General features: G+C 47.5%; 2 protein-coding genes across 2 annotated transcripts in view; both read left to right on the top strand.

The window, feature by feature from the left end:
* LOC149329636 (uncharacterized) overlaps window positions 1–23,227 on the top strand; it is a 39,248-nt gene extending 16,021 nt beyond the window's left edge. Inside the window, exons 4-6 of the mRNA XM_089559277.1 lie at window positions 1,937–2,090; window positions 8,408–8,525; window positions 23,093–23,227. Coding sequence (XP_089415403.1) covers window positions 1,937–2,090; window positions 8,408–8,461 — 208 coding nt within the window. The 3' untranslated portion in view covers window positions 8,462–8,525; window positions 23,093–23,227. The remainder of the gene's footprint in view (window positions 1–1,936; window positions 2,091–8,407; window positions 8,526–23,092) is intronic.
* On the top strand, window positions 21,676–22,476 carry LOC149329637 (uncharacterized). Its single transcript, XM_089559569.1, has one exon. The coding sequence runs from the start codon at window positions 21,691–21,693 to the stop codon at window positions 22,270–22,272; it is 582 nt and encodes a 193-aa protein (XP_089415695.1). The 5' UTR covers window positions 21,676–21,690; the 3' UTR covers window positions 22,273–22,476.
* Window positions 23,228–23,593: the final 366 nt, after the last annotated feature.

The raw sequence follows: 23,593 nt of genomic DNA, 5'->3' as shown, positions 1-23,593 counted from the left end.
ATTATCAGGTTGCGCTGAACTACCCACGACTCTCCAAACCATTATATTTCCACGCAGACTTGGACTGCCTGCAGCACGCTGAACACGGAGTCGGTGCGGGCAGCTCACATTGCCCACATGCCCTAGTACCTTGGCCTGCTTGAATCGGGCTGACATATTGCCGAATTCCAAAGAATTTCCAAAGTGTCTTCGGTAAAAAAGTTACCGAAGACACATTGGAAATTCTTAAGTGTGCTTGGCGAAAGACTTGTGGTCAACCCACTGCCACTTCCCCGCACCGCTTGGCGTGGAATCACTGGGCCGCTTCGGAGCCGTGCGTTTCACTCACTCGACTGCAACGAGACGTCTGGCGAAGGAGCGGCGGTGCAGCTGCCACCGCCGACGCGCGCGCGCTCGTTCTACCCCTACTGTGTGACGTCACGGTTGCTATGCACAGCAGCGCCCCCCGCCGGCGCACCGGTTGCTAAGGAGGGGAGGAGGTTGCGCCGCTGCGTGTGGGAGAGGCCACGACAGACACCGCGAGCATGAGCCATTAAAGGCTTTCGCCTTAATATTATGGTCGAGTTGCGTAGTTAGGCCAAATGCGAATTAGGTGTGCTGTGGCAGTTCGGTTTTCTCTTCGGTTCTGGTGTTCAACTCCAGTGTTCACGGATGGCAGTTGTTCGGATATCGATAATGGGTTAATGCCCATGTATGCGGCGTCGTGCATTAATACATCCCTTGGAGACCTCCTACCACTCTTGGCGCAATGGTGCAGCGGTCAAGCGATGCGCCACTGCCCTTCAATGTCAGGTGCTGCCATTGGCGGTACTTGGACAGCTTGGGTTGGGTTGCGACCTAGGTTGTTCTTCCCGTGCTGCCTGTCACGATTAATTGAGCGGCCACCTAGCACGATGGGCAGGTTGCTAGGTATATATACAGGGTGTTCCATCTAAGAATTTACACACTTTTTGAAAATAGGCTTTTTTGAGTTAGTAGAGCGCTTTTTTTCGCCATAGCATTGTCAGTGGCGTAGCACATTAGAAACAGCTAAGTCGTGCTGGCTAACAGGCTGATTAAGTAATACTGAATAGTTAACTTTTTAAATATCACTTCTTGAGAGGCGTGTAGCCCACCGTAAGTAATATTCATACCAGTTTTGGCTACTTGGATGAGTTAGCTAGCTGCACTGGAGTCGTTGCTTTGCCTGCAAGCTTCTCGAAAGCACATATGATTCTGTGCGATGTAGCCAAAATTTGCAGAACCACAGCACGGAGGTTAACCGTGTTTTCGAAATTCTAAATACCGATATGAATATTACTTACCGTGGTCTACACGCCTGCCGATAATTTGTGAGCCCGACAGTAATAGTCAGAAAGTTAACTACTTAATATTAGTTATCCAACCTGCTAGTTAGCATGCCTTAGCTCTATTCAGATGTATTACACGGCTGACAATGCTACGCAGAAAAAAAAGCGCTATTCTAACGCAAGGAGTCATATTTTTAAAAACGGTGTAAAATCTTAAGTCATGCACCCTATGTACGTATGCCTCACGGACCTGAAGAATTTTAATCATAGTTATCGAAATACTGCTCACTTTTTTCGCGTGCCTAAATATTCTACGCTTTGAGCGATTCCAGAGTTTGAGAACCTGCAGTGTACTGTATCTACGGGAGACGATCGAATTTCTCAACTATCGAGTGGTATTTTCGTCTGCCAGCTTTTGGAAGCAGCCCAAAAAGAATGCACAGATTCTGAACTGAGTTCTAGTAATTGGTATCATGTACGATAGTAATTAGGACACGGTTAGTTAGGAATCAGTGAAAGGCTGCTTTGTCCTTCTGCGGATACGGGCCGGTAATGATAATTGTGAGTGCAGGGGTGGTAGTTTATGAAATCTCGTAGTACGAGCTTCACCACTGGCCCTTCAATGGTCCGGCAATACCATGGCGCAGGTACGCGCATCTCAGCAAGGCGGAGCTTGCCAAGAACAGCCAACTGCTGAAGCCGCTCTGGGACTCAAAGATTGAGGACTTCGGAATCCTCCTGGCTTATGACACCGCTAGTAAGCTGTCACTCTCATCGAATGTCGATCTGGACCTGCTAAAAGTAAGTACGGTACTTTCACACAACTCTCGTACATAATGCGACAGCATTTTATGCTAATATAAAGTTCACAGCGTTCTACTAGGACCTACCGCTGAAGACATGTTATTAATATTTAGGCACTGATTATTATCGAGGGGCAGGGAGGAGCAAATTAAAAATTTTTCCAACGAGCCTGCCAAGGTTTGAAAACTGCATGTTACCCTCCAAGCTGAATAACAATGCCATTTTTCATGCCCTCATTAATCCTATCAAGATTTCTGTTATGTCCCCAGAGTTGCTTTCATATTTAACATTCTTGCACAAAAATCTCGAAGGCTGCAAAACTGTTAGATACTAGGTATCGAAATATTGAATCTAGTGGTCCATTCTTCCGATATCGACGTTGCCGATAGAAATTTAACGGCTTTCTACTGAGCGCTAATTAGATTCGGAACAAACACGCTAGCCACGATGCTCTGTTTGCGGAGTATTTATAGCTGCCTGTTATTTGTAGACGTCACCGGTCGGCACTTAATCAGACCAAGTGCTTTTAGTGGAGAGGAATTCCTTCGTGCTTCTCAAATTTGGTCCAAAGTTTCCAGTGAGGATAGCTACCTGGAGTACTTAGTATTGGGTGTGTACTTAAACTCCTTGGCTCATTGTGTCGGTACACAACCCAGGAGTGTGCTTCCATACTTGTCTCGGAGGCGTACAGTCTTTGTCAAAAGTAACCAGGCTGCATGGTTTACTTCTAACTTCTGTAGTGGAGCCCTTGTGACTTTCCTAAAGATGAAAAGTTGTTGGAAGGTAAGAAGACCCCCAGTACTTACCTTTAATGACCATTTCAGCTTCAGGGAAGCTGTTAGGGCTCCACTGTACGAGCTAGAAGCAAACCATGCAGCCTGGTTACTTTTGACAAAGACTGTACGTAAGAAGCGCACTGCACGGCTCGGGCATTTAGCCATTTAGCCGAAAGGGGTCCGGTTTGCTCCTGCCGCGCTCCGGTGTCACTCCCAGAGAATCAGGAACGTTCAGAATGCATCTAACTATTAATCCCAATACACTGTAGCGCAGCAAAAGACGAGGACACAAGAGACGAGAAACGAACAGCACGAGCTGTCACAGCGGGTCACAGCAGATTGACACGCGTAGCCTGGTGTGGCAGGAAAACTCGAACCGCTGCAGACTTGGGTCAATGGCGGCTGTTACTAGGCGGGCGTCGCCAGAGTGTTCTCAGGTTCCGGTAAGGACCGGCCGTGATGCTCCCAGCTAATGGTGGTAAGGACCAGCCAGACAAGGCACACGAACGTCTGACGGTGAAGGCCTCGGTGACAACGAACAAATTCCACGGCGATCAATGTGTAGATTCTATGGAAACGCGTGAGCGTGACTTTATTCTGTCACACCGACAAACCTGCGAAACACGCCACTCGAGCACACAGTACACGTACACACTCTGCACTTCCGTCTTTGGCAGAGTGAAGTTTTAGAGCGGGAGCTCTACTCAACGCAAAAGCTGCTCACCATTCCGTGTCTCATTTGACCTTGCTTTGACCTTGAGAAGCACAGCACAGCAACAGACTGTCTTTGACAGACTGACCGCACTCGAGCACACAGTACACGTACAAGCTCTGCACTTCCGTCTTTGGCAGAGTGAAGTTTTAGAGCGGCAGCTCTACTCAACGCAAAAGCTGCTCACCATTCCGTGACTCATTTCACCTTGTTTAACCTTGAGAAGCACAGCACAGCAACAGACTGTCTTTGACAGACTGACCGCACTCGAGCACACAGTACACGTACACGCTCTGCACTTCCGTCTTTGACAGAGTGAAGTTTCAGAGCGGGAGCTCTACTCAACGCAAAAGCTGCTCACCATTCCGTGCCTCATTTGACCTTGCTTTAACCTTGCGAAGCACAGCACAGCAACAGACTGCCTTTGACAGACTGACCGCACTCGAGCACACAGTACACGTACACGCTCTGCACTTCCGTCTTTGGCAGAGTGAAGTTTTAGAGCAGTGGCTCTACTCAACGCAAAAGCTGCTCACCATTCCGTGCCTCATTTGACCTTGCTTTAACCTTGAGAAGCACAGCACAGCAACAGACTGACTTTGACAGACTCACCTTGACCGATTTGGACCAACATCGACGTCCAACCATAAATCAGCGTGCCCGACACGCTGGCGACCTCTAAATGTGCGTCGGGTCATTGCCAAAATGCTATCGCTCGACCTTTGGCTATCCATGGTTAGACCCAGGCTAGCATTTTGGTCTGAATGCGGACAATCCAGGCAGGTTTCCATGTACAGTTCTCCAAAAATTCCAAGGGTGCACTTAAGTCTGCTTAGGTGCAGTGATGCGAAAACGTTTCTCTTACTGCTGCCGGTTGTATTGCTGCGTTTTCGTTTCTTTAAGCCTTTGCCATTTCTAAGTCGTGTTTCCACTTTAATTTCGGTTGTACCACATGCAAAGAGGTGGGTTTGTTGCTGGGGCGACTAGTATGCACTCCAAAGTGTTAGTTAATATTTTATTCTATAATAACTAACGCAGTAATAAATTCAGCAGTTTGATTGAATTGTAGATGATTGTGTGAAATAATTAACTAATTTAGCTAAGGAATAATGATGTTAATTAAGGAATCATCAAATCAATTGATTCATTACTTGAATGTAAGTGTTTATTCGATGCCATTCGATGTTTATTCGATGTGTTAATTTAATTAATTTGTAATCTATTTGTACATCAATCAGTTAATTAAACTAAATAATTACTCAGTCCAGCGGATTAATTAACCGCTAATTTAATCATTTTAGTGGCTTAGTTATTAATTCACAGTAAACCATAAATATTTAATCAACTACTTCATTAATTACCCCTATAATGAATGTTTGACAGTTCGTGCAGGCATGCTCTGATGCTCTGCCGACAGGTCCTGTACACGCCACTCATGACACAAGAAATGCTTTAGCATTAAAAACTTAGGCCATCACGAGCTCCCTCTTGGTGGGTGTTCGAGCCCCAGTAGGGATCAGTTGGAGCAGCGGAATTTATTAGGCGAAAGCCTTTAGTGCCTCATCGTTGTCGACAGAAGGTTGTCAGCAGAGGTGTCACGCTTTTCGGTTGGTCGAAATGGTTATGACGTCAGAGTGCGCGGATTCTAAGTAATGAGGTCAACCACGGATGCCTGACACCCCCTTTTGGAGCAGAGAACAACTAATAAAATAGTTGTCGTCCGCTCCGACAGAGGGCGTAAGGCGTCCGCCAAACAGTGCGCCAGGAAAGGCTTTCGCCTTGCTGCACTGCCCCCTAACTTTTTCTCTTTAACGAACCGATAAATACAAAACACGCGTGATCGCCTTGCTTCTCGCAGCAACTAAGCTCGGTCCAGAAAGGGTTCGCCGGCGGTAAACAAACCCACATTTTTCTCGGCGCCATCAACCGAGACTTCAACCGCGAGGACAATAAGACGACGGTAAATATGATGGAAAGCTTCTTAAAGTGAGTACCTGCGCGCAGTTTCTTCCTGCTTCAATGTTGCTTGTTCAAATTTTGGGAGTCGCTAATACAGTCCTTCCCTGTATATACCACCACCACCACAAATATGGACGACTCGGTTTATGGACAATTTTTCTGGGGACCATGCTTCTTTCCTCTACTTAGCCTTTTTAATAAGGAAACTATATGACCGGATAATGGACGTTGTGACAATGCTCAGAGGCCATTGGGGCCCATGTATTTCAGTAGAGTTTGTATATGAACTGCTGTTAGATTGCCACAAGCTAATATTTACTTTCCTTTATTTCGATAGCAGCACTAGTACTAGCGAAAGGCCGAGAGAGAATGAAAATGCCTGAGTGTCCTTTTTTTTTCGGGGCATGTTATACGAGGTGCCTAGTCAGCGTGCGAAATATTTGCCGTATTGCATGTATTGCATAAATTGATGTAAAGAAAACTCTCTTTGCAGCTTGTTCTTCGTTGAAAGCCGCATTGGCCAGCTTTTAGGGACTGAGTGCACGTGTACAGTAGTCGTCGGTGCGATGTGAACAGTCGTGCGATGTGAGTCACCATCACAGTATTAGATACCACTAGATGTTTCAAAGTCTATCACATTATGTAAACGATAATGGTGAGCAGTCTAATGCATTTAGGAAACCCAAGAGGCAGCCAGTTCGCAAGGGTAGACAGTAATGAATGTTTTCTTAACCAGTGAATGTGCAAGCCTCGCCTGTGTAGTCAGCTAGAAACGCTTGTTCTTTCCATATGAAGCCTAACTCAATGACATCAAATGATGCGGAAAACGGTCGGTTCCAGCGCAGCATAAACATAGAAGATGGCAGTTTTGGTGACGTGTGCACAGGGCTCAAGTAATATGAGGCTATAAATAAAATGACCAATAAATAAGCGCTTATCAGAAACTTGCCGAAAAGGAACACGGTGCCTGAGTCATGAAAGGGGGAAAAGCTAGCTGCGGTTGCTGAGGGCAGTAATGGCGCGTTGACCTTTGTTCACTGACCACTAATCCATCATTTCCTTATTCTTTCGACTAATCCTTCTTAATCAATCTACTAATCCATTACAATTCATTTACTGACCACCTTAATCCTTCTAGTAGTCACTGAAAATACACTACATATCTGTTGTGTATTTTCAGTGACTACACTACATATCTGTTGTGCCGCCGCGGTGGCTCAGTGGCTATGGTGCTCGGCTGCTGGCCCGAAAGACGCGGGTTCGATCCCAGCCGCGGCGGCTGAATTTCTTTGGAGGAGAAATTCGAGGCCCGTGTACTGTGCGATGTCAGTGCACGTTAAAGAACCCCAGGTGGTCGAAATTTCCGGAGCCCTCCACTACGGCGTCTCTCATAGCCTTAGTCGCTTTGGGACGTTAAACCCCATAAACCAACCAACTACATATCTGTTATCGAGCTCAATTTATTTTTTAATCTGGCTCTCGTAAATGGTTCTTTTCGGGGCACGTGACCATGTGATGGCATACCTGTTTTGGCATCACGTGAACGTGTGACGTCTTACACCTCTCCACCCATCGGCGAATGTCGTGACACCGGATGGCCCCAGTTTGCTCCTGACGTGAGCTGTAATGTCGTCTAGGTTCCAAAAGTGATATGCTCACAACCATGTGGGCAGGTTGTGATGATGTCACAAGGTCGCCTGACGTACCCTCTCTACCAATTCTTTAATTGCCACTTGCCATGATGAGCAGGTTGCTCACAATCCGGTCGCCTATTTGCCACCTGCCTCGATGGGCAGATTGTGATGGTGCCATAAGGCCACCTGACTTCTCTCAACCAATCAGGATGGCAGATCAAGGGAGGTTGTGGGGACGGCACAGTGTGACCTTACCTCTCTTGACCAGCCAGCGAACTTTACGTCAGGGGACAGCTGATTCTGCTCCTGACGTGAACGTGATCACATTAAAAACTCTTTACATAATCCAGTACGCCCAAGTGCAAGGCAATCTTGCTGCTTCGCGTCCACATCGTCGAAAACTGTTACCAAACGTTACAGTTACGTTTGCATTTAGGTGATGGTGTCAATTATGATGTACATATAAATAATATATGACCACATCGTTAATGAATTTATACCGTCAACCATGTGTTCATACATATAGCTTCTGCAAAATGTATGAATTCATAACCTGGAATGAAATAAATATTTATGGAATAGGACGTACTGTGTACCTGCTGGTTATTATGAGCAAATCTTTCTATTTCACGGAAGCCAATCGGCGCTATAAGCACCAGCCGTTAGCTCCTAAGGAAAAGGCTGATGACACCTGGCTTGACGCTCCAACGAGTGTGTCCGCCCTCACGGTGCATATGTTAGCGTTACATTTGATAGCCTCCACACTATTCCACGAAGGAAGACAACGCACACAAGTACACCCGGCATGTAAACTCTAGGGAGCCGCTCAGCACGCGTCCGACCGCTTACAAGAGCAAAGGAGAACTGAAAACCACCGCGCTTCTGTTCAGGCCCTCTCCACTCTTTCATTGCGTCACGGAGCGCACCGGAGTACCAAAAGCGAACGCAGCTGCCGCGCTTGTATATTGCGCGTCACGTGGTTAGGAGAGAAAGAGTCATGTGATCAGGCGAGTGGCGAGACCCAGCGCGGCGGCGGTCGGCGCAGCTGTGGGGGTTCACGTGATATGACGTCAGGCCAATCCTCCGGTTTTGAGGTCACGGCGCAACGTTCGTGATCTTCAAATTTGCGGCTGGGAAAGTAAGAGCTTTCGCTCATAATTATGAACGCGTTCGGCCAACCTTCGCACGCACGCAGCATACGTGTGACGTTGTACTTTCACCATTTATTTTCAGGAACTACCCGATAACCATCTTGATAGCCATCACGCATTTCTTCATATTCGATGATCCATCGGCGCGGCCAGCACCACCTGGCATCTGGTCCATTACATGGAAGAAGCCACCTGATATGGTGAGCGCCCGATAAAGTGCTTGCCTACGGTGGCATGATTGCTCTTGCGGGAAGAGTGTTTGATAAAAAGATAAGATTTAGATCAGATCAAATTGAACTGCTGTGAAGGATTCAAATTAGAACTATTGGATAGTACAAATATACAAGCTCGAATGACATGTGGTAGGATATACGTACAACAAATACCCATACATTAAATGTGTCGCACCTTCGCACTGAATTTTAAATTACTGATAACCTGCACCATACCATATATACACACATATATATGCATACAAGAAGATTCACCAAAACTGAGGTACGAAAATATTTTGTTGAAATTAGATTTTTGTGTGCTCGCTTGGAGATTGCTGGTTGTTTATTTGTGGGTTGCTAATTTTTATATTCAACGTATGTATGAATGTTTGAGTGCTTTTATTTATTTACTGAATTCAGTGAAAGTATTATGCTGTCAGTATTCTCATCCGTACAATGCTTTTTTTTCTAATGTGACTTTTACAAAACTCTGGTTTGAAAAATTTCTCTACCACTAGTTGCTAACGCATAAAGAAGTTTCCTGACCACAGTCAAGCTGCACAGTTAACTTTTATCTAGGAAACCCTCCAGCTGAACCTGGAAAATAAACTGATTGCCTTTTAAACTGATTGACTATTCACTAAGTTATTTTTATAGAAGTAAAACCTTGAAGAAGATATAGGATGTGGCAAGAATGGCCCACGATCCATCGGGTGGATTATCTTCCCGTTTCCCAGTCGCTGCACGTAACAAAATGACTGTTGTAATGTTGCACTCTAACATGTCGGGGGAATCGAAATTCTTACTCTAGTGGTTTCACCTCGTCAATGAGTATTTTTTAGGCGACAAGAAAACCTTTAGCAATGTGCTGCTTCCTTTTCTTAGAGGTAAATATAGTGGTAGTTATTAATCTGGATGTTATTTTAGTGCAGACTAAGTTGATCCCGCTGTAATTGCGAAATTCTATGCTTACCCGTGGTAAGCATTTGTTTCGTAGTGAAACTCATGGAATGCTACCACTGATTTCTATCAATAGTGGAACTCATTTGGTAAACATTACTGTTTTAGCACACAGTGTATTAACGCGATTAATCCAGACGTTAGCGGGGCTGGCGTGTTGAGTAGTGCAGGTGTACACCTGCCGTCTAGGCCACTTAACCTTCTTACGTCATCAAAACCGGCCTACCTTTATAAGCAGCAGTTAAATTATTGGTTGCGAGAAATTGCTGGGAAACAGCAGCCTGGGTCTCACGACCCGCACCGGTGACTGTGCTTGAGAGAACCACCTGCTGAGGCAATATCATCATCATCAGCCTGACTACTCCCACTGCCAGGCAAAGGCCTCTCCCATGTATCTCCAATTAACCCTGTGCTTTGCCAGTTGCGGCCACCGTATCCCCGCAAACTTCTTAATCTCATCAGTCCACCTATCTTTCAGCCGCCCCCTGCTACGCTTGCCTCCTCTTGGAATCTACTCCGTTACCCTTAAGGACCAGCGGTTACCCTGCCTCCGCATTACGTGCCCTGCCAAACCCACTTCTTCCTCTTGATTTGGAATTGATTTGATATTGGAAATGGATGGCTTCACTCTGGTCCTTCGTATGACCCGGCCGTGCCAATACGTTTCCAATATTGGGCTGGTTACCTGTGCTGCTAAGGATGCCAGGATTGGCATGAGGCCTCTGTTGAAACTATGTTTTCTTTTCATTTTTACCCTGTGTGTGTTTTGTATGACATTCTCTTAAGCCCGCCTCCCGAGACGAAAACCAGACACCTCTCGCTTGTTTATGGCCGGCGGCGGCTCCCCTCGGGCGACGGGACTCTGGGAACCCGAGGGGAGAGGGGCCAAAGGTTGAGACAGGCGGAGAGCTGTTCCGTCTAGAGGGGCATTGGAAAAGGGCAGAACGATCGGGGAGCCCCAACGATGAGCATGTAATTTCTCGAGCTCTTGCTCCCCTCCTAACGAACAGTTTGATTGTTTCTTGTATCTTGCAATAAACGAAGTTACATAAACGATAACAGTCTACTGTCATCAACGAAGAAACTACATCAGTTTTAGTTTCTACAAAACGACTTGGTGCCGAAACCCGGGAACGGATTATTCAGGAACAACGACCGGACCCAACGACTCAGCGTACCAACGACAGCCACATGGATGTTCTCAAGAAAAAGAGGAAGGCCGTCAGAAGCCAGGCGACGCGACTGACCAAAGAAACGGACGACATCTTGGCTGCTAAAGAAGCACCCACCGTCGAAAAGGTGAGCGTGCTTCTTGAACGCCTACAATTGGTCAAACAACAGCTCAACGAGGTAGACGCGGCAATCGAGCCAAACATCAAAGAAGATGAAGCGGAGGCTGAATTCGAGCAGGTCATCGAGTACAGTGACAAAATTGCTACCTGCATTTGCCGACTAAAACTCAAGAAAGAGCAAACCGAACAAGGAAGCAGAAATCAGGAAACCCGGATTCAAGCTACCGTTGGTAGTGCTTCCGTGGCTCAAAGGATCAAATTACCGAAGCTGGAACTAACAAAATTCGACGGCAAACGAAAAAACTGGCAGCCATTCTGGGAACAATTTGAGGTGGCAGTCCACAAAAACACGGACCTCTCTAACATCGACCGCTTGAATTACTTGAAGACGCTGCTGAGCGGAGAGGCTTTGACAGCAATTGCCGGACTGCAGGCATCAGGTGATTGCTACAGCGACGCGGTTGATATCTTGCGACAACGATTCGGAAATCCGGAAGCGTTGATTCAGGATCATATACAGGGCCTAATCGATGTGAAACCTGTGTTCTCAGCAAGGAACGTGCGAGCTTTGAGAGGGCTTTACGATGAGATACAGGTTCACATGCGGGGGCTGAAGGCGCTGGGTATCGAGGAAGATGGCTACCAGGCGATGCTGTATCCGGTCCTTCTCCGCGCTCTCCCGAAGGAAATGATCTTGTACTATCATCGTTCACACTCTGAAACCCAAGAGGAAGCGACGTCTTCGGTGGTCGACGATTCAGGGTCAACGACATCGTCGTCGGACAGCTCACAGTTGACGCCGCTTCGTTCCCTGCTCAGATTCTTCCGCTTTGAGCTTGAGAGCCGCGAAAGGACGCTGGAAGACAGGCCCGACGACGCACATGGTAAGCCTGCTTCTCATTTTGATGGGCACAAGGCACGAACGCATCGAGGGAACGCTCACCCTTCTTCGGCCTCAGCCCTGCATGGTGCAGCCAACTGCATGCAATGCGTGTTTTGCGACTCAAAAGGACATGAAAGTCAAGAGTGCGAGTCGAAGATGACACTAAACGAGAGGAAGGCAATCCTCACAGCGAAAGGCGGATGCTTTCGTTGCACGAAGCATGGACATCGTTCAAGGCAATGCAGGGTTAAGATCAGTTGCAAGAGATGCAAACGCAGGCATGCGACAGCGATGTGCGACCCTGCCATCAACGATGCCGAGAACGCACGGTCGGCCAACGAAGGGGTACAGCCAGTGAGCCTGCATGCCTCAGGAGCAGAAAAGGACCCCACTCACCGCACAGTCCTAATGCCTACTGTTACAGCCTTGAACAAGGGGACAAAAGCAAGAAAAGTCTCTTGAGTTCTCTTTGATAGCGGCAGTCAGAGAACCTTCATAACAGAAGACTGCTCCAGAAAACTCGGGTGCAAATTGCTCGGGACAGAGTTACTGTCGGTGGGAGTATTTGGAGGAGGACAGACCAGACGCACATTCAGGCGAGTCGAAGTGTGCCTTCTCCGACGAGACGACCCAAAAGCGCAGTACAAAATCGAAGCCTTAGAAACACCTTCCATATGTGAACAGGTTATCCCCTGCCCCAACGAATTGATCAGAGAAACACTTCAAGATCTGATGCTTCCTTTGGGTGATGATTCAGCTCTTAACGATGGCACGCCGATTGATGTGCTGATTGGCTGCGATCAATATTGGGAATGCGTCACTGGGAAGGTGAGAAAGCTGCCCAACAAGCTGACTGCCGTCGAGACGGTATTTGGGTGGGCAGTTCAGGGCCAAGTAATGTCCAAATGTCACGAGACAGTTTGCACACATGCTTTTGTCATGAGAACGACCGTGGCTGATCGAGAAACCGCTCCGATTCTAAAGATGTTCTGGGAGTTGGAAAACACTGGTGTGTCAGACACATCGACCACAAATTCAGGCTCCAAAGCCCTGGAAGAATTTACTAAAAGTATCAAGAAGATCAACGATCGCTATGAGGTAAAGCTTCCTTGGAAAGACGATGTGGAAATGTCTGACAACCACGGAGTAGCAGAGAATCGCCTTCGGTATTTAACGAAGCGGTTAAGCAGGAACCCGAGTCTCATGAGAGATTACGACTCCGAAATGCGGCGTCTAATTGACGAAGGCATAGCAGAGAGGGAAACAGACGCACATTGCGACGACTCTCAGAGAGTATACTACATGCCCCATCAACCTGTACTGCGGCAAAGTAGTACGACTACCAAACTAAGGATAGTTTTTGATGCCTCATCCCACAGTGCGCAGGCAAAATCCCTCAACGACAACCTCGAGTGTGGGCCGAATTTAAACCCTGACCTCGTTCGGTTGCTGCTGAACTTTCGGCGACATAAAGTTGCGCTCGTCGCTGATGTGGAGAAGGCCTTTCTTCAAATAAGTGTAACGCCAGAGGACCGCGATGCGCTAAGGTTCCTGTGGTTCGCCGAGAGTCCCGTGGAAGGCAGACCATTGCCAGATGTCAAAGGCTTCAGAATGACCAGAATACCCTTCGGAACCACATCGAGCCCGTTTCTGCTCGCAGCAACGCTTCAGCACCACCTTGAAACAATGAAAGATGAATTCCCAGTAACGACAGAGGTATTGAAAAGCTGCATTTATGTAGACGACCTTCTTTGCGGCGCACAGGATGATGAGGAAGGAGCAAAGATATACGATGAGGCAAGTCGTATCTTTCGGTCTGCTTCAATGCGCCTGCACAAATGGGGTTCGAACAGCACAAAGATGAATGAACTGTTTTGTCAGGAGGTCCCCGATGAAATGCCCCTTGGACAACCGGCCAATTTGCTGAAAGTGCTAGGTTTAAGTTGGAAACCAAGGGAAGACCAACTGACATTTTCTCCAGACTCGGTCATTGAATTTTCAAAGGCGCAAAAGAATACCAAGCGATTCGTCCTACAGACAACCGCGCGGCTCTACGACCCACTGGGAGTTCTATCGCCGTATACAGTGAGAGCGAAAGGGCTGTTTCAGGAGATTTGGAAGGAAAATATCGCGTGGGATCAGCCACTTCCAGACCATCTCCTGGGACAGTGGATCAAGTGGTGCGAAGAATTACGTCTACTGCACGAGGTCACCATCCCAAGAAGGTACGACGCCAACGCCAAAGGGCACCCACAGAGTCGAACCCTGCACGTGTTCGCAGATGCTAGCCCGAAGGCTTACGGCGCCGTGGTCTACCTCTGCACCGAGAATTCCAAAGCAGAAACAACTTCTGTCTTCGTGCTGTCCAAATGCCGTGTCGCCCCCTTGAAGACGGTCACCCTTGCAAGGTTAGAACTATTGGCAGCCTTACTCGCGTCGAGACTCTACCAGTTCGTAAGGTCCAATCTTGATATGAAGTTTGACAAGGTTTTCCTCTGGACCGATTCGATGATCACGTTGAGCTGGATAAGAGGAAACGCAGCACGGTGGAATGAATTCGTGAGAAACCGCGTCACGGAAATCCAACAAAACACCGAGACCGCGACGTGGCGATTTTGCCCCGGGAAATCGAATCCGGCTGACCTCATGACTAGGGGATTGACAAGCACTCAACTGAAGACCAGCGAGCTATGGTGGAACGGGCCGCAGTGGATAAGAGGGTCAGCTGAGGTATGGCCGGTTGAACCTCAACAAGGCGACTTCACTGTTGAAGAACTTGAGCAGAAAAAGGAGGTCGGTGTCTTAAACTCCACCTGCGATAAAGAAGATGAGCTGCTGGATCTGAAAGAATTCAGCTCTGCATCTAGAGTGAATCGAGTAACAGGTTGGATTTTCCGGTTCGTGAGAAATCTGCGATCTGCTGACAGGAACTCGGGCCCTTTGACTGCAGCAGAAATCGAACATGCGGAAAAATTTTGGCTCAGAAGAGTTCAGCAGTCAGCATTTTCTGCGGAACTGGAAAGCACAAAGAAAGGCAGCCGCATCCAAAACGACTCCGCCTTGAAAGAATTCGCGCTGTGGACAGACGAAGACGGCCTACTGAGGATTGAAGGGCGAATCTGTTCCACAGAGACGACACTCGAAAAGCGACACCCGATTGTGCTCCCCAAGCATCATCGCTACACAACGCTGCTGGTGCACCAAGCCCATCGACAGCTGCTTCACGCAGGCGCAAGGGACACACTTGTGCAGCTGCGAGACAAGTACTGGATTGTGCGGGGGCGTCAGCTTGTGAAAAGTGTTGTGAGATCGTGTGTGGTGTGTAAACGGCACAGTGCCTCGCACTTCGACGCAGCAACAGGGCTGCTTCCCCCTGACCGGACGTCCCAAGCGGACCCGTTTCAGGTCGTCGGCCTCGACTTTGCCGGTCCCCTCATGGTGAAGGAGAACAGTCGGACCGTAAAGTCGTACATCGTGCTCTTTACGTGCGCTGTGACGCGGGCCGTGCATCTTGAACTTGTAGCAGACATGAGCACAGAACGATTCCTACAAGCTTTCCGTCGTTTTGTGTCACGCCGAGGCTTGTGCCGAACTATTTACTCTGACAACGCTCTTTCGTTTAAACGAGCGTCAAAAGATATGGGCATTTTGTGGAAGCTCCTGCGGCACCCTGAAACTCAGAACCATTTTGCCAATTCCGGCATAGAATGGAAATTTATAGCGGAGCGGGCACCGTGGTGGGGCGGATTCTACGAGAGGCTGGTCCGTAGCGTGAAAAGCGCGCTGAGAAAAACGATCGGACGCCAGTGCCTAGACGCCATTGAGCTGTCAACAATCCTGGCTGAGGTGGAGGCAGTAATAAATTCTAGGCCCCTAACGTACACATATGAGGACCCTAAAGACGGTGCTCCGCTCACGCCGTCCAGTTTCCTGACGGGAAGACGCTTGACTGCTCTTCCTTCGCCTGAAACACGAGCTATCGAAGCGTCCGCCGCTTCTCTCCGGGCGCTCTGGAAGAAGAGAGGGCGAATGCTAAATCTTTTCTGGCAGACATGGCAGCGAGAATACTTGGGGCAGCTACGCTCGGCCTTTGCCTCTAAACGACCCAGAGCTGTGACTCCCCGAGTCGGAGAGGTTGTTTTGGTTCGAGAGAATCAACCGCGACTGCTCTCGAAAACTGGAGTCATCGCTGCTGTGTTTCCTGGGCGAGACGGCAAGGTTCGTTCTTGTGAGGTCAGGATGCCGCAGGGGAGGACTTTGCGACGCCCTGTTCAGTTACTGTACCCATTGGAGTTTTCGGAAACGTAGAATGAGCAAGCCCATTCGGCGGGGCAGTGTTGAAACTATGTTTTCTTTTCATTTTTACCCTGTGTGTGTTTTGTATGTCATTCTCTTAAGCCCGCCTCCCGAGACGAAAACCAGACACCTCTCGCTTGTTTATGGCCGGCGGCGGCTCCCCTCGGGCGACGGGACTCTGGGAACCCGAGGGGAGAGGGGCCAAAGGTTGAGACAGGCGGAGAGCTGTTCCGTCTAGAGGGGCATTGGAAAAGGGCAGAACGATCGGGGAGCCCCAACGATGAGCATGTAATTTCTCGAGCTCTTGCTCCCCTCCTAACGAACAGTTTGATTGTTTCTTGTATCTTGCAATAAACGAAGTTACATAAACGATAACAGTCTACTGTCATCAACGAAGAAACTACATCAGTTTTAGTTTCTACAGCCTCCTCGAAATCTGTGAATGCAAAGTAGAGAAAGATCAGTTTCGCATATACGGACATGTAGGGCGAATCTAGGCGACAAACAGGACTACCCGCGCGGGAGGACTCTCGAACATTTTAAGGTTAGGTTAAGCGATATGTGCGTGTTAAAGAACACTGTCCATTTCTACTAGCTGATACGCAAAGGGAACCTCAGGGCGCTGAGGGACCCATTAACGCTTTTCGCGCCATACCCTGAAGACGGAGCTTAGAGGTCCCCTGAACGTTTTTGCATGTCACTTTATGCAGTTTTAGATAAGATAAATTGAGTATTGTTTCTTGACGATCGTCTCAAGCACCTGCTTCAAGACACTGGAGCAAATTTATTTATTTATTTATACAGAATACCCCTAAAGGCCCTCGAGAGGGTATTACATAGGGGGGGGGGGGGGGCACAGGCAATTGAACAGAATAAAAAAAAACCACAAATATAAAACAAACAACAAAAGCACAAAAAAGACACACTGGATGAAATAAGTAAGCAAAAGAATCAATCAAAAGCACAAATAAGACACTTTGCATGACATATAAGTAAGCAAAAGAATCAAAAGAATGACAGCGCGGCAAAGAACGAAGATTACTGCATTATTAAAATTATACAAACAGAACACTAATACAATGAATCTTTTTAGTAACAAACCCTGCAAAAAAGGAAGCCATGAACAAATAAAATAACAATGTATGCGAAGAGTTAAGCAGTAGTTATTGAAGATATAAGTTTAAAATATTTATCAGGATCAGTGGTGGTTGCGATATGTGAAGGCAGAGTGTTCCAGTCAGATATTGTGCGTGGTAAGAATGAATGCGCATAGATAAATGTCCTGCACGTGAAACGTCTAACTTTAAAGGGATGATCGCGGCGGTCAAAAATCGAAGTAGGCAAAGAAAAAAAGTCGTTATGAAGTGAGGGATGATGATAAAGTTTATGAAAAAGTGACAGTCGTGCAATTTTACGGCGGAGACATAAATCCTGGAGACCTGCGCGTTTCTTTAAGGTTTCAGAGGTACTGCCAGCCTTCGCAGAAGGCCTTTGGCAGGACTGAGCATACATGGTAACGAAAGTACAAAAAAGCGCTGCAAGACATGATAATGATAACAGTGGTGTCATCCGCCTGCTTGAGCAGATTAACACCGAGAAGAAAAAAATAAGAAAGAAAAATGCTTTGTACAAGCTCGCGCTGTTTAGGCATATAGAAGCAACACTGGCACATAACACAAGAACACTGGCATCAATAGCACGCTTGAGGAAATAAACACTAACGGTAGACATACGCTGATCCGTCAGCAATCACAATAATGCCAACCACAAAGCAATATCTGTAAAGGATTTCTGCACGCTTCAATGAAACCAGAGCTAAACATCCGGTGCTTCATAACTCATAGCGCTTTGGCTCTCTTCGAAAAGATTACAGGCTAAAATTTTACCTATCGGACATCATATATCATATATAATAACAAACATAATACAGATTTAGGCCCGTATAAGGAAAGGCTTGAGGGGCTGTACCTGGCAGTTGGCGACGACAAAACATGCATATGAACATAATATATTGTTACGTGGCGGCCAGCCGAAGAATGAGGCGTGATGAACGATGGACAAGAGATGATTTAATGGCCGCTGGCCTAGCGCGAGCGCTCCGTCCCGCGCCACTGCCAGCTTCGTCTTCTACGTAACAATATTTAGGGAGAAAAGAGAGAAAAGAAACAACAACAACACAAGATAAAGAAACGGACAGACCGTGGACTATTGCTCAGAACAGTTTGTTTTACAAGTTTCCGGCCTGTTAAAAAAAAAGACATCGTCAGGCAACCTTAATATCCATATTAAGGCAATATTAAGGCGACCGCATTTAATGGCTCATACTGTTGTCCGTTAGCAAAGCGTGTCACACGCGTTTAACTCGGGAACTAAAAAAAGGTAGAAGAAAGCCAATGGTTTCTTCAGACAGAGGAGGGAAAAATAAACCCGGAAGCCAAGTTTGATGACTGTAGATTAACTAGTTAATTATAGGCAAAACTGTTGAAATTGTGTCGAAATAGCGCGGACGTCATTACAGCCACAGGAACAATGTGACGTCACATCCAACGGAAGTCGTCACGGCATAGTGAAAATTCTCTCCAAAATGGCCGGAAAAACGTCGGATTTGTGTCAAATTAGGCGGAAAAATGTATAATTAAGAGCAATTAAAACTTAACATCCCCGAAAGATGTATAATTTGGGTATCGATACAGCCACGGAAACGATGTGACGTCACATCCAGTGGAATTCGTCACGGCATAGTGTGCTCGACTTTCGCCTCTCAACACTTTAGTTGACAAAGTGTCGTCGCAATTTTTCACAAAGTAGCGATGCCCAGCGCTGAGTAATGCTAACGTAAAAAAAAAGTACCGCTTGCTAAACTAATTTTTTGGGCTGTCCAAAAGCACGTTGCCGCTTGCGTGCACGCGACAAGGCACATCCTTAGAAAGTGAAAATTGGCTTCGAGGACCTGAAGTCTGAAGGGCGCAATAACTGCCTCCAATTTTCGCTGGACACCTCAACTGCACCGTAAGCGAAGGGAGGAAGGTGGGAATAAAAGAAGAAAACAAGACATGCCGCAGTGGAGGCCTCCAGAATAATTTCGACCACCTGGGGATATTTAACATGCACTGAGATTGGTCGAGGTCAGAGCCTTCGCTAACATTGTTCCGGCTTGCCCCAAGCCTCATCTATGTGTACATTGTTCTGTACTCATTTGCCGTGTCTCCTGCACTAGACCGAAGCCCAGACGAATACACCTTCTGTGCCGTCGGCTACAAAGCCAGTTCCTGGCGATAGTCAGGCATGTTATTTCTAAAATATTGGTTGTGGTTTAGCTCTGGTTAAACCTGGAGAATTGCGAAAGCAACATCTGCGCGTAGCCATATATTGTTGCGTGAGCTACATTGCCCACAGTGTCGCCGTTTCGCGTGCTCTTGCACGACCATACTGCGCATGCGCGAGAAGCAAGTGACATCACTACGCACAGCTGGCATACAGGCAACCCCGGAGCGCTAGCTATGCGCCGCTACTGCGCATGCGCAACTGGCGAGCGCATCGGCGGCGTCACCCGCGCAGCGACGGCGGCGGCGGGCCAAGGCCTGCTCACTCCTCCTGTCGCGGCTGCTGACGTCAGTCAGTTTTGACCGACGCTTTCCGTCGCGCGGAGGTGCCCAAGCCGTTCTCGAGAGTAGGATTTGCTAAGCCTGACGAGACTTGTCGCGGCATGCTGGTGTTTCTGTTCTGAACTGGTTCTGTTCGCGACTGGAGAAGACGTGTTTTTCTGTGTCTCTGAACTGCTGTGTTGTGATGTGAAGCGTTTCACTCGCTGAATGTTCGCGTAGTGTACGCCTGCAAACTCTCCTAATGGGGCGATGCTGCGTGCCCAACTGTTGCGGCAATAACGACAATGGACCGAAGGTTCGAGTGTTCTCGTTCCCAAAGGATGACCGAAGAGCAAAGTGGGAGCGGGCTCTTCGTCGCGATGACGTCGATATCCGTTGTCTCCGTGATCCGAAGGTATGTGTACGTTTATACTACGTAATTTGAGTCGCTCCAAAAGCACCACCTCCAGCATGTCCGGTTCTTGCTCTACAATAATGATCTCTTGTGCGCTTTTGACTTGCCAGCCAGCGTAAGCCCTGACATTGTAACGGCTGTTTATTTCTGTTCTGAAATGTTCGCTTCGACTGCGGCGCTTTGTGGTGATGAGATACGCTATTTTTATAACGCCGTGCGCATGCCTTGAGGGATGCTTTGTTCCAGAAGTGAATATAATGGTCTTTTGTGTGTTTTTTACTTGCCAGCCAGTAAGACGTACCCGATATTTCACTGGTGCGCTCGGCTTTATAAAAGAGCAACTTGACCTATTGCACAAGACGGACCATTCAGCACGGTACTCTGCAGAGCTTTTAATATTTTCCAGTATTCTTTACACTGTTTCCCCACACGCCTACCGATTCATTTGCAGTGCTGGCAAGTTAGCACTACCACATTGATCTACACCCATGCGAATCTGTTATAACGTCAACCCTGGAAATGAGCAGGACGATGAAGGGTTTTTACGTTATGTGAAGAAGCGATCAAGCCTTCTCGAACCGCATGAAATATCGTCACTATAATGATGAACGAGAACCATATTCAGCCGTACTTCGAATACAAAGGTGGATCAGTGACCGGGGCAGCTTCTAATTCTTGCGAAGCAGCCAAAACTGCGCATGTTTTTATGATCCAGTCCTTGCTATCAGCCCACAAGGATGTCGCGCACATTCTGCCAGTATCTAACATTGACGCAGTCCAATTGCATGCAGCCCTAAGAAAGACAATTTTGGAGCTAGAGAATGCAGGGCTTACTGTCATCGCAGTAATAACAGATAATATTTCCATAAGCAGAAAAGTGCTGTCCTTGTTTTCTAAAACGCGAACAGTTGACGTTGTGTACCCTCACCCAGTAGACGAATCAAGACCCTTTTTTTATGTAGTTGACCCAGTCCATCTTCTGAAGTGCATAAGAAACAACTGGTTAAACCAGAAAAATCCAGGAACGTGCATCTTCTACCCTGAATTTCCTAGCACATCTTCGTTAGTTCGGGTTAATGGAGCGTCTTTCAAAGCTCTTCGGGACATGCACGCTTCGGAGCAACACAGCGTATCAAAGTTTGGTTATGGATTGAGCTACAAAGCACTGCATCCATCCAACAATGAGCGCCAGAATGTGAAGCTTGTTTTAAAGGTTTTTAGTTCATTTGTGGTGGAGGCTCTAAATATGTGCGGAGACGATCTTGATTTGAGCTATGCCGCAGGGACAGCGCATTTCATTGACCTAATACTGAAGTGGTGGCATATCGTCAACGTGAAAAGCCCCTCCAAAGGCCGGCGCCTACGAGATCCGCTCCAGGATCCAGTAAAGAGTTTGGCTGACAAGCAGATAGAATTTCTTAATAAATTCGTGGACTGGTTGGACAAATGGCGAGACATCAGGATGGATACAGGCGCACTAACCACTGAAACACACGCAGCGCTGCGGCTGACTTGTTACTCGCTTGTCAAATTGTGCCGGTACTGCCTTGAAGAATTGAATTTCAACTACGTGCTGCTGGGAAAATTTCAGACCGACAGTCTGGAAGAAAGGTTCGGGCAGTACCGTCGTCTGTCGGGAACGAATTATCATATCTCAATCTAACAAGTCTTTGAGTCAGAGAAATAACTGAGGCTACAAGACAGTTTGGTTTTGCCAGATATGCAGGAAATGCAGAAGCCATGTTCTGAAACACTTGACGAAGCTCAGTTGACAGAGGAGTACGGCATAAAGGTGTCAGATCATGATATACGAAATAAGGAATTCATTCTGCCGGTAATAACATACATCGCAGGCTTTTGCGCGCACGCCGCGTTAAAGAAGCTGCCTTGTCAGTATTGTGCCATGAATATTACGTCTGAGGACCGGGAAGTTCAACTTGAAAGGAATCTCCTAATCGAAAACCTCTCGAGAGGCGCTCTCAAGTTTCCTCAACCGGCTGTCGTTAATGCGGTTCTACACACCCACATTGTCTTAGAGCAGCTTACCAACAAAGTGAATGCTGCACTTTTTCATGCAACACATAAACAGAGGGAGCTACTTGTGGCTGTCACAAGACATCTTTGTGAAGCAGAGGATTTTGATGTCTGTAACAATGGTCACCATTCTGACACTGTGCTGACGAACATATTTGTGGCAGCAGCAAACACTCTTCTGAAGAACTACGTTTCCATGAAGACTGATGTTCTGAAGAGTAGAAAAACGCCGATTCAACAAAGGAAATTGCAGAAGTTTGCAAAATGAGTAACAACAGTTTCCATGTGTTTTCTGGACACAGTGTGTATGTGTGTGTATGTGCCAAGCGTGTGTGTAAATAAAGACTCATTAAATTTACCTTTTTTATTTCATTACTTTGTTGGGCCATCGAACTTTACTCTTATAAACCGGTCACACGTTCCACGGCGCACAATCTCTATTTTTAGTGGAATAATAAATTGCTATACAGATAAATGCACGGATTTTGAAGCTTTATGCATTCCTAACATACACTGCCAATCAAAATGCAAAGGCAAAATAAAACTATTACACATGTGCACTTCGCCACGATCATTCCTTCTTTTTACGGGAAACGATGATATGCGCTTCACAGCCTCCCGCTTCCGCGCGGCTCGGTCAAGACACGTGACGTCACGGCGGCAGTGAGCAGGCCTGAAACTAGTTCTAGGTGGCATTGGCCAGCTGGGCGCCGTGTGACGTCACGCTCCTCGCGCGTGCTTTTCCGCGGATCCGCGAAATAGCTCGGCGACTAGAGTAGTGTTGCTTTCGCAACAAAACCTGCGGAACTAAGCATCAGCGCGTTACATATTCAGTTGCGGAGCACAGCTCCCAACCTGTTTTTGCTATATTTTTTTACTGCGCTTCGCAGCGCGAGATGAGAAGGGAAAGGAGGAGCGCCATTTTTATTCTCTGTTGTCTTCGGTGCTATTGCAGCTTGCTCAGGGACTCTTGTGATGGAGTGACTAATGATGAAATACGTATCGCTCGTACGTTTTTCTTGGTCAATGCGTTTCCTAGCCTCTTAACGCCACGCGATGTTCCTTCCCTCGCACCGCTTCCTACGCAGGCGAGCATCGCTAAAGCATTCACCAAGCTGACCCAATACCCCAACGTCCTGTTCTTGACGTCCTACACCATGGCCGTGTGCAAGTACCTCATGGCCAGCGGCTATGAAGGAGAGGAAAGTGGAACCGTCGTGGCCTTCTCCCCTGTGCGCTACTCAGAGGTGAGCTGCGCCTGGTGTTCAGCAGGTCCTAACCTGCCTCATGATTTTGTTCTTTAAAGTAAGACACTGTAGTAGTTTTTTGTTGCTTCGTTGGTGTGCGGCACACAAGGAGAAACGTATTATGACAGCTGATTTTAAAGCTCGAACTGCGGACGCTGATGACGGCATCGCCGCTGGGGAGTGGCTGGCGGTGTCGTCCAGCTGGGATCTTGCAAATGTGTCCCGTCTCTGGTCACGTTATCTGGATGTGGTGTGGAACTCGTGGGGGCTGCATGCGGCGCTGGTTTCGTTGTCGCTTCTTCACAGATGGATTGCGTGCAACTTCCGGAACCTTTGCGTGCA

Source organism: Amblyomma mixtum, chromosome 9 (genome assembly GCF_055824585.1).
Source record: "Amblyomma mixtum isolate Tamu chromosome 9, ASM5582458v1, whole genome shotgun sequence".
NCBI classification, from domain to species: Eukaryota; Metazoa; Arthropoda; class Arachnida; order Ixodida; family Ixodidae; genus Amblyomma; species Amblyomma mixtum.
The sequence above is the reverse complement of the archived record's forward strand: the minus strand, read 5'-3'. Positions and strand labels throughout refer to the sequence as shown.